Source organism: Ammospiza caudacuta, chromosome 2 (genome assembly GCF_027887145.1).
Source record: "Ammospiza caudacuta isolate bAmmCau1 chromosome 2, bAmmCau1.pri, whole genome shotgun sequence".
Taxonomy (NCBI): Eukaryota; Metazoa; Chordata; class Aves; order Passeriformes; family Passerellidae; genus Ammospiza; species Ammospiza caudacuta.
The window spans coordinates 17,653,029-17,665,109 of record NC_080594.1 but is presented as its reverse complement, the minus strand read 5'-3'; the positions used below and the strand labels follow the sequence as shown (position 1 = coordinate 17,665,109).

General features: G+C 37.0%; 1 protein-coding gene across 1 annotated transcript in view; it reads right to left on the bottom strand.

Moving 5' to 3' along the window:
• The window catches only part of ZPLD1 (zona pellucida like domain containing 1), an 88,505-nt gene that overhangs the window by 12,799 nt on the left and 63,625 nt on the right, over nt 1-12,081 (bottom strand). Inside the window, exons 3-4 of the mRNA XM_058800319.1 lie at nt 6,835-6,948; nt 1,444-1,664 (exon numbers count right to left, since the gene is read on the bottom strand). Coding sequence (XP_058656302.1) covers nt 1,444-1,664; nt 6,835-6,940 — 327 coding nt within the window. The 5' untranslated portion in view covers nt 6,941-6,948. The remainder of the gene's footprint in view (nt 1-1,443; nt 1,665-6,834; nt 6,949-12,081) is intronic.

The following is a 12,081-nucleotide window of genomic DNA, read 5'->3' as shown; positions in this document are numbered from 1 at the left end:
GCATTTCTTACAACTGTATTAGCAAAACAGATGTTCTCAGTAGCTTTAAAACACATGGTTTCTTTAAAAACCATTTCATTATGGAAGAATCATCCTGAGGTGCACGAGTTGTAGCATTTTGCAGTAAGTAGCACAGGATGCATGGAATTTTGATTTCTTTGTCCATCAAAAACAAACCCAAAAGACAGAAACAGGCATGCATTTTGCCCTAGCATACTTAATCATTTTTTTAATGGCACAAAACGTTGAAAATAGAATTTTCCAGGATCTGAGTTTTGCCTAAACAGTACAGGCTAAATTAGTACAGTCAACCAAAGCTTTTTTAACTTCCTCACCACCCTACTCCCATAAAGTAAAAAGCAGAGCCTGCTGTGTTACAGAAAGACATGGGTTTTACACAAGTTCTGCCTGAACTGTTGTCTTTCCTTTACTTTTATTGAAAATTAGCTTGAAGGTCTTTGCTGTGAAACACTGCCAAGAAATGCAGGGGATTGTAAAACTCCAGTGGGGGGAACATGATAAGAAATGCTCCCTGCTCCATTTTTGTCCTCATTTGGGGGCACAGCATGAATAAGCAAAGAGGATGGGGGAATATTTCTTGGTATATTTTTAGCAGCTGCTTTGTCTTTGTATTCATTGCAGCCTGATGGGGGACTTCATGGGAAGCTCCAATTATTTGGACTTATGAGACTGGGGAGTCTTTTTGTTTTGTTTTTTAAACATCAATCTCTTACGATTATGATCAAATAGCAAGATCAGAGAGTTTACAGGGTGACCAAATACACAGGAACAGGAAGAAGTTGCTTCCTGGAAAATTCTTCTACTGCAAGTCATACAGGTGCTACAGCTAGAAAAGAGAGTCTTGAATTGGCTGAACTGGTTTTTTGTTAAAATTTTAAAAGAAAACTCACCCTAAGTCACAGAGCATATCAAACATTTAAGGAAAATTATTAGCAACAAAACAGGGGGTTTGTTATAAAAACTGACAGGGATCAAGTACAAATAAGAATTTTGGAGAGAATAAAAGCCTTGAAAATAACACATTTTTAAACTTGTTTTTTTAAGTTATTCATAGGTACTTTGATTTCACTCAATGTGATACACATGAACTATCAAACTCTCCACTTCTGCTAAATCTAAGGCATGGTCAGCAAGACTTTTAGAAAGACCTTGGAACAATCTCATTCTTCCACTGACAAAACACTTAAACAAAAATTACACTTTCTAATCAGAGCACAAACGTGGGTCCCATCATATTTTCTCAATAGCAATCAAGATTATAAATTATGAGCTTCTTCTGGTTTTCTTTGATATATGCAATATGTTTCCAACTGGATAAGACAAATTAAATATTATCTATGGAAGACACAATGCTGTCAAGGGCATTCACTTGATCCTATGTATACATAGCCATGCTATAATTTCACTTTGCTTTGGTCTTACCACTAAAGTGTTTCCACAAGATTCTAAAGTACTCAGATTGATGATGAAAATGACCACTGCTGGAAAGGTGTTGTTATTGATGAAGCCCCTGCAGTGGGCATCCCCATGTTTCCCATTCAGTGCCAGATCTGTCTCAGAATAACCAGAAAAAAGAACTGTGCAAAAATTTATCTTCATAGTAATTGTCTGTACTCCACAGAAAACATTGATATCTCGTTCAGCTGCAAGAAAAACAGAGGGAAAGACATTGTAAGATTTGAAGAAATCATGACACAACTATTGTAGCAGTTTGTCTAGCATTGTGACTTACAATCAGATAAATTTTTAGATTTCACTTTCAGGGAAATATTAGAATGTAAAGGTAGGAATTGCATTAGTATGAAGAACAGATTTGACTCTACCATTTTGCTGAAGAAAAAAAACAGAAGTTAATATAGTAACATAGTGTAAACAAGCAAGAAATATATTAATCCCACAGCAAATCGTTTAGTAGCACATTTGTAAAATGAAACACTGCAATAGAGTAGAAAACAGCAAGTGTTCAAATATTTGGAGTCTGATTAAGCAGCCCCCTCTGGAACAGAAATTTCCAGCAATTCTGAGAAATAGAGAAGGCCAAGCTCTGCCTCCCAGCCCACTCTGGCATGAAAACTGGCTACATTATTCTGAGTTGTCTGGAGTCCGCTTTGTATGAGATCACAGTCTCAGGCTGTGCAGACTTTGAAGTACAATCAACCGCATATCAGAGTAATTTATTATGATCTCTCTAAAGTTGGTTTTCCCTAGATTTTGGCTTTGGGGTTTTTTTTTAAGAACCATCAACTTGAGCTTTAATGAAAAATCAGTTGGCTCTAGAAAGACTATGATCAATACCACAAAGCATCTTGCAATCTTTCATTCTGTGCATTATGACAACACAAAAGACCTAGAAAGAAGCAGCTGTTAAAACTGATCAGTTTTTGAAAAGCAAAAAAAGTGTCTTCGCCAATTTGACCTTTTATTCAAAAGCTTTGAAGATTTTTATGTTCTGAATGGAAAAGCATCAGGTTCAGATACAGGCACAAGCAAGAGATTGTTTTGCTTTAAAGCTGTAACATTGCTCTTCTTTAAACTCTTCTTTGCCCATAGATGGTTGGGGGGCTGTTCTGGCATTTCCCCCCAGTGCTTTACAAAAATACATACTGCATTGTATTAAACACAGACATTACTCCTTTATAGAACTAATTTATTACATCTGCTTAAAGATTAAGGGCTGTTAAAAATTGTAGAACAACTTCAGTCAATACTGTACCATTAGGCCTGCTAAAACGAATTGTTTCACTTCGTAGTCACAGCAGAGGGGAAATGAAATTTCCATTACAATGAACTAGTTCTTCCCCCGTGCTACAGGAGCACAAGCAGTTTAATTTAGACAGCTTTAATGGTGGCTTTCAAGCCAAAACAATCAAGTGCAGAAATTAACAGGCCAAACTTAGTCCTGAGCTAATGCCATGATAAATGTTACTCACTGGTTGTAAATCTGGGCAGAAAGGTACTGGAGGCAAGACAGGAGTTGAAGTGATTTGGCATGAAATTCTCCTGGTTTGTACACAATCATAATCCCACTAATGTAACGCACAAAGATCAGGAAGCAGCATGCCTTCGTTTTCTCTGCAGGAGGACTATTACCATCCATTTAATGAGTGTACCAAGGTAGAGGGGCCAGCACAAAACAGGGAATGGCAAATTGTGCGTTTATGCTTCCTTGGACTGACGCACAAACAGATCATAACAAATTGCAGGATGTAACAAAGTAGCTCAGTTAATTTCATAACTCACCTCAAGCCTTCTCAGAAAGCAGAATAATAACTTTACCAATTAACTTATCATTACTGCTTGCAAAATTATGATTTGAAACTATGGGAGATGAGACCTATCATACAAAACCAACTTCTGCATGATACAGGAGGAGGATAAACAACCTTTCCAGACTTAACCTTTTCTGCCCACTATTTCATGAAGAAGTATTGCTGCCAAATTAGTCCATTCTGGAAATAAAACATGTTTTGTGCAGAAATTTATCTGAAGCCAGTCCCAAACACATCTAATGCCCTCTAAGTTGCTAAATATCCAGCACATTTCTTGATAATTTGGGAGGGTAAATATTTCCTATATAAGTTAAAAGAAACAAACAAACAAAAAGTATTTGCATTCCTGCATTAAAAGCCTCTGGTTTTCTGAGTCAGAGGAGTGATGGCTTTAAGGTTATGGCACCCAGCTGATGAAGACTTAACTGTGAGGGCTTCAGAGTTTCCATACAGGCAAATTTGGTTTCTTTCTGACTCAAATCACACAAGCTATCTACAGCCAGAAGTGCTCATGGATGTCTCTCAAGCAAGAGAGTATAGCCCAAGAGGTACACAGATCCTACAGAAACAGAGACCATCCTGAATTATGGACAGACTCATGGGGGAAAATGCTGGGAGCTCCATTGCCCACTTCTGTTCTGTTGCCTCTCCACACATTGACAACTCACCCCAGGGCAGGCAGCAAAAAACCCTCAGAGGAGAAGAGTTTCCACAGAACACCACTGATAAAAGTCATCCCATCAGAAGAGGAATGAAAGTCCTGTGTAGTTCAAAACCAGTTTCTCCTCATGAGCCTCCTCTTTGATCAAATCCCTGCTTTGATATTAAATTAAAATGCACAGTGTATGTGAAAAATCTGCAATATTTCCTCAGTCCCTACAAAGTTTTCAACATGAACTCAAGATAAGAGCCCCCTGAATCAAAACTGCATGTCCCAACTGGAGACAGACTGATATGGCTCTATGTCCCAGAAGCCTTCTAAAAGCTATGCTTCACTGCAATGCAGATCTAAAGTTTTTTTCCCTATGTAAGCTTTCTGAATGATGGCAAGATCTAACCTAATTATATATTCTCTAGAACAAATCTAGCTTTGGTACAAAAAAATTGCTGCATTTTCAGTCTACCAAAAATAGGGCTATTTTTTCCTTCATTCCTGATGACTATTGCATACCTGCACTCTAAAATAAACCTGCAAACTGCAGAAACAAAAGTTCTGTTTGATTGTCATCCTATTTATGCAGCACTATTCCCATGCAAGAAGTCACCTAAGCAATGAATGATAAAAGCACAAACAAATGAAAAATGGATGAGCTCCATGGTTCCTCTAGGAAGGCTTCATTTGTACTCTTTGTTGAAGACAACTGCTGTTTCTTATCAACATTTAAAGAAAAAGAGGAGACAACTTCAACACCCAGTGGCTTCTCCAGTATCTGCACATCATGCTTGGTATTCCAGCTGACAGCAATAAAGACTCCTTGCATGGAACAAATAAGGAACAGGAAGAAAAATCTACCCATAACAAGGCTCTGCGAGTACTGTCTCAGCCTGGAAGATATTGGTTTTAAAATGTTCTCCTTTTTGAGAAGCACTTCCTGAGCCAAGTGCTGGGGAAGCCAGCAGAGGAAGAGTGAGCCCCTTCTCCCTGCAGAGGCTCTCTCCACCTTCAGCAGCCTCACAGCTCCACTGGCCCCAGCCCATTACACAGCATATGCCCATTTCTGCATATTAAAATAACACCTGGCAAATTTGGGGCAAAAGGGGTTCTTGGCTTTTACCTCCATCTCAGATGCACAACTAACAAACAGAATTATTTTTCTTTCCTAGCTCTCAACATCAACAATAAGACTGTTGATTAAATCCTGGCCTTTGAATCTTCTATGACAAACAAGAAAAAGAAGGACTCTGCTCTCAGCTCATATGGCCAGTTAGGGGTGAATTGGCATTTACTTTAAAAAAATCTGTTTGCCTGTAACCTAAACAGATTTTCTCCCAATTCAATCAGATTTGGCAGAAATGGAATCTGATATGACTCATTTTTATGAGGCAGAACTGCAAGAGGCCCCTCAGTACCCTCAATAAGAGATGAATTCAATTCGCAGGTATCACATTGCAAACAAACATTGGCACAGAGCAGGTGCAAAAAATGACCAAATAAAAATTTTAAAACACAGAAAGAAGAACATAAACTTCCCTCTATCTGTTGCAAACATCTCAAGAAGCCTGAAACAGGGACCAGATAAGCCACAATTACATAAGAAACTCAAAAGGTAGCTCTGAAGCAAGTGGGCAAAATTTACTCACACTTCAGAGGCAAGTCTGCAAAAATTGACACTAAATGGAATGTATTTATTATGAATAGAATATAATAGGAATATATAGATATTAAAAAGTAGCTTGCAAAATATTCAGCTAAACTGTGATTTTCTCAGGAATGGAAACAATGTATTTGATCGTTGCATATCTTATTTCTCTGTTCTTCATGTTCATATTGATTAAGTGGAAAAGAATCAAACCCACTGCTGGTCCTTATGCCAACAAAACACCTAGCAGTGTGATAGTAACATGGGAACCAATACACCGACTTTCTGCCTTCTGCTGACTTAAATTTAATAAAAGAGCTGACCCACCCTGAAAAAAAAAATCAAAACTTTTATTATTCAGAAAGCAACAACAAGAGAGGTATTACAATGTAATACTATACTGAGTGTTCATTACTGAACTATTCAAGTCAATCACTATCTCAGAAAAACAAGATGTGAGAGAGACAGTAGTCATAGGCTTCTTTTTATTATTATTATTATTATTCTGCCCATGATACAACTGAAGCAGGAAGGATCAGCAACGTAATAGAAACTAAAGGATCCTTTGCCTGAGTAAACCCTGATACCATGCCACCAAGACTGACATTTCATTTCTATTTCTCCTTGTATTAACAGCTCTGAGCATCCAATGTCCCCAAAATTACTTCATTCCCATTTTCTTAGAGGAAGGAAAATACATCATCCATAGACAAAACTCATTGCTTCACCTGTCCCTAAGCAAGGACTTAATGTTGAAGTGAGGCACTAAAATTTTGCCATCAAGGTAATTTCGCTTAAAATAGATACATATTTCTTTATTTTACTAAAAGGATATAATTATATTCTCTTACCCAGGAAAAAGAAAACTATAAAACCTAAACATGAAAGAAAACCCAGTTAGAAGTGTGAGAGTGTTAAATCTATAGAGAACATTTACAACAATATGAGCTCTGGTGAATGTCTTGGGTAGTTTAGAGCACTGGCAAAGGCAGGTCAAGCCCCACTGGTGTGAGGGGAATTGTTTGCCTTGCTACCAGGCTGAATTTGACCCATTGTGCAATTAAGAAGGAAGTAAAGTGCAGCATTAGGCAAGTTCATTGTCACAAAAACAGTTAAGACTCACTAAATCTGGAGTCCTACCCCCAGGCCTTAGACAGATTTAAAGCTCTGTATTTAAAAATAAGCACTGCTTTGAACCAAGACAATAAAGAAGCCATTAGAAAAAAAGTCTATTAAATACTTACCAGGAAACCTGCTATGGAGGTTAGCATCACAGTTGTATCCATTGAACTGAGCAGTCACCGGGAGCACTTTAATCGTCAGCAGGAGCAGCAACCATACCTGTTCCATTGCAAAACCTAGCAAAATATGGGGTGGTTATTACACACATCTGTTCATTGCATTAAAGATGCTCACTGCAAACATTCCACTGCTGGGAGGCGATGATCTCCAGCAAAGGAACTGGGGATAAAGCTCACAAGCTTGTGGGAAAGAGGTCACAGGCAGCAGGGCCCATTTCTCTGCTCCTGAGTAATGCCTAATTTATATTAACTTCCAACTTCAATCATAACTAGCAAAATAAGGCATTCAAGGATAATAGAAAAGGGAAAAAAAACAAGCCTAAAATATAATGATAGATTAGAATTGCTTGAATATTTAAATTCCAATCGTTTTTTGATGTTTCAGCGTAAAATTGCTGAAGAAAGACATCTTGGCTATAATAAAACTATTTTTCCAAGTCATACAAAACCACAGAAATAAATTGTTAGCTCAGAAATTCTGAGGTTCAAGATCCTATAATAAAAATGGGTTCATATCTGTTTGCCAAACATTTGTTCTTTGCAGCACAAATGCAATTAAACCGAGCTTCCACAAAGAGCTGGTACAGACACTTGCATCTACTTGAATTGTATCTGGCAATCAGAACATATGAATTTCAAGTGTTCTCAGTAATGATTCCTTTTTCAAGGAAAGCTCCAAGGTGTAATACCTGTGGTACTTACCACAACCAAAAAATCCCAACTTCTTATACATGTCTGTCAAAAGCATCCCAAAATATTGAGATTTTTGTCAGTGAATTCAAGAGCACTAATTCTTTGTTTGGTTTATTTTGTTAGTTTGTTTGTTTGGGGTTTTTATATATGTAAGATTTTGTCATTCTAGAGAATATAGCTGCTGATGTAGACCCCAAACGTGGCAATGTTCTCCATTTGCCTAGACAGGAACTCAGCAATTCCAAGATTTAGGAAATTGCTTCCTCTAAGACCACAGATCACCTCTCTCCAAGTGGATAAGGTACATGTGCAAACGCCAGAGGTGTAGCACATCTAATTGCAGCCATACCTGGCATGGCAAGGAACTGTCCTGCATTGCTGAGAAGAGCAGGCCACAGCACATGGAGAGAACACGAGACAAAATGTCACTCTTTACTGGATTTTTCATGGCTACACAGCAGTGTGAGCTGCTCCTCCTCAAAAATGCAAAGGCTTTCACTAATTTTCAAACCATGCTCATTTAATGCTCTGCATTGAAAGAAAGACCCCTAGAGGACACTCCCACATGCTTTGTCAACGAACAGATCAACTCCAAGAAAACACTGACCCAAATTCTTCTAAAAAGTCAAAGGTGTGTCCAAGTGTACAGCCAATGATTCTTGTGTAATTCTGCTTGGAAGCACACAGAATAAAACCAGAATTGGAAACACCAGCTTCCAGCTAAGCATGCACATTTGGGAAGCCAGGTGTAACTTTTGCTATTATCACATCCAAAAGCAGCTCTCCAACCTAGTTCTTCACAACTTTCTCAATGAGTGACTTACAGCAACAAAGCAACTTCCTTTTTGTTTCAGGTAGATACCTAATTCCAAACAAAAACACTCTTTGACTCTTAACACTTTTTCCATTAGATTCCTGTGGAGATTGACAGCACTTGCAGCTAATGTTGATGAAGAATTGTGAAAACATAAGAAAGAAAATAAAATTTCCAACTGGGTTGCTATGAAACCTCTATATTTTCATGATCTCTTCACCCTGTCCATCACTCTCAGACAGAGAGGCACAGCAGTGTTTTGTTTGTTTGTTTACTATGAAAATTTATATGTTATTTTGAAAGAAACATCATTTCTTTCAGAATATTGGCATTTCTCCAGTGTTCTGGAGCCTTACCTCTGCTTGAACATACAGCAGTTACATTGATAAAGTGGATATTACTGTTCTCTTGTATATGGGCTGGTTTCTGATGTCCATTACAATGGGATATATCAAGGATATACCAAGATCTAAATCTGAGTTTAATGTTCTAACATCCATGGTGGCTTTCTGCTAGTAAAAAAATGTTTGAAAAGAGTTAAATGAAAGATGTCACTGATAAAGCTGTAATTATTATTTTATATGAAAAGCAGAACTTCACAATAAATTCTAAAATTTTAATTATTAAACATAACTTAAACTGCTTCATTTTGGAAGAAGGATAGATGATTGCTAAGGAACAAATCTGAATTAAGACATTAAGTATTTATACCATTATTTCTCTAGCTGTATTCAGAACATTTCATATTTTAACACAACCAATAATGTCCTACTTGCTTTTTGGTTATTGACTCATCTGCATATGAATCAACATGCACATCCATATCACCAATTGAGTTGACTCCTGCTGCTTTTGGTTAAATAAACTATGAATATGCATAATTTTTCATTTTTCAAGAGAACTGTAGGGCTAGAAAGCATCCTGAGAGGCCAACATCACTGATCTGCCCTCCCCAGACACAACTAAGGCAGCCATTTTTGCTTTTCCAGTCTGGTCTTAAAGGCCCCTAGAAAGATATTTCTCAACAGAAATTTCTGAACTTCAGCCCTCCCAAATGTATAAGGCATCCTAACCAAAAGTTTCCTACCCTACCAATATGGCTGACAATTTAGTACAATTATTGAAGCATAAAAGTTTTATCAAAATAGTAGCAGGGACATTATATTATTGCTGACATATAAATATGAAACTAAAAATCCATGTACAAAACCATAAGATAGCATGCAAGTGTCAGGAATGGGATGATTTATAATCCTGGAGTGAAATACATGAGGAAGATATCTGCCTTTTTTCCTTCATTTAGTGTGCAATTCTTAGTATGCCTTTTTTGAGGAATGCTGTTCTTGGTGGTTTAAAAACAAAAGGCTTCTTTGATCTACAACAAACACATTTGGCTGTTGAGAAGATTTTCACGATTAAAAAGATGCCAACACATACTGCAAGGGAAATCTGACCCCCTCTGTTCATTAAACTCCTAAACAACAAACCCATACCAGGTTTCACTGATGTACCCAGAGTCAGGCCCTGCTGTTCTGTGCTGCTCACCACTGAAGAGTACAGAGAGGTCAGAGTTGCAACAGGCAGTGCTCACTTTAATTGCTATCACTTTACAAAGCCCTCGTCCCTGCTCTGATAAACTTCACCATGTCAGAAAACCTGCAGAGAATTCCCAAGTAAAGATGTTTATGATTTAAACATCACAAGATTTTGCAGTCAATTTAGGAATTTAATTCCACTGAGAAAGTATAGTTTGATTTAAATTCCCTCTTCTTTCCTCTGTCATGACCTGATATTCATTTCTTTTCTCTCCCGTCCTCTCTAAAAAGATCTTCAAAAATTTTCCATTGTCAACAGTATTCACTGACTCAGCCCTACATTTTTATTGAATTGCATTTGTGAGCCAGTTGTAACTTCCAAGCACATTATTACTTCAAATATTCTTCCTGTATTTTATAAGAACTTTCTATAGTCCACTGCTTATTCTCTATTTTTAATGCACAGGGTATGGCAGTTCAGCAGAATAACATGGTGATCCTCATGCCTTTTGACTGGATAAATCTTTTAAAAAGTACAGCTAATAATAATAACAAAAATTTCTGAAAGAAAATTATAGATGTGTTGAGCACATAATAAGCTGGTGCTATATTTATAAGTGTTTTCATACATGCCTGGTATACCTAGTAACTGCTTAAATGTTGTCTAGCAATGTACACTAGGTATTTACAAATAATGGAATAGGAATATTACTTCTTCTAACAAAAATATTTTCAAATTATCATTACATAGTTCAACAGGCCCATCTCAACCATCTCATGACAAAATAGCTCCTTGTCCTCCTGGCTTGCATTCATCTTTCTGCCACATTTGTTTCTGCATGTGCACCCAAGATGTGAGTAGCTGTGAAGAGCATTTACTGCACCGCTGTCAGGTCCTCCAGAACCACTTTGCTTCTAAGCACACACGAGACTGTTTGCCATCACTTAAAAGTAACCCAGTGAACAAAAACAGAGGAATATCTCTCTACTTCAAGTTCTTCAGGGGAACTTTTTCTTATGACTTGTACATCCTGTTGAAATAAATTATCCAGATAGTTTCAGTATCGCCTTCTACTTTATATCCTTGGGTCTTTTGATGCAGATAAAACAGGACTTGGATCTTTACAGCAACTGTTTTAAAGATAAGTCTATCAAAAGGTGATAATTGCCTTTTTTTAAAAGCTTTTTTTTTATAGATAAAGGGCAACTGAGATGCAAAGAACTTTAAGACACATTTCAACTACAAAATTTCTCTATGTTTGTAGATAATCTTTGGTTCTGAGACTTTGAAACACACATATCTTTTTTAGAGTGTTCTGTGATTTCAGACCCCATAGTGCCATCACATTCCTGACACCTATAAAAACCTACAAAATGGAAAAAATAAATATATACAAATATGCACATATATATATGTACATGACAAATGCAAACACACAGAGGCACACACATGAGCCTTGTAGTTCAACAGTCTCCTACTAAACCTATGAACAGCCTGTATATTCCCAAAATTACAGTATTTAAGACTCACAGCAAATGTAATAATTTGATATATATGAGGAAATAATAAAACTAAGAACATCAGAAATCGGTGCACCTCAGAATGTACAAAACCAGATGATTCCACACATGGAAAATGTGAAAATATTTTTCTTTAAAATACATAAACTAATCTGTCTTGTAGCTATTCAGAACACAGCAGTTGTGGACTGAATGAGAAAGACCATGATTTAAAAACACACATTAGTCAGGCAGGGACTTGCCTTCAGCATCAATTATCTGGCCTCAGAATGACCTGTATGTATTTCCTAGTCATATTTTTGCCCTCAGTTCTTGAGATTTATAAAAAAGAATCCTGAATTAGCTCCATAATATATTAGGTTTGTAATTAAATATTGGGTAAAAGCTTGGAACACCTCCTTAATCTATCAAAATACTACCAGAACGAAGTGGGAGCTGCCCCTGACCAATTCTAAATCATAGGTAAAGCCTCAAATGCCAAGATGTTTTGTGAATCAAGTAGGTGCCCGTACTGTCCAAGGAAAATGAGACTGAAGAAATTTTTGCAGCTTTTGAAAAACAAAGCTTTTGCTTTGGTCCAAAATTGTAAAAAATTCTAGTGTAAGTTAAAAGAATTTTGTGTTATTT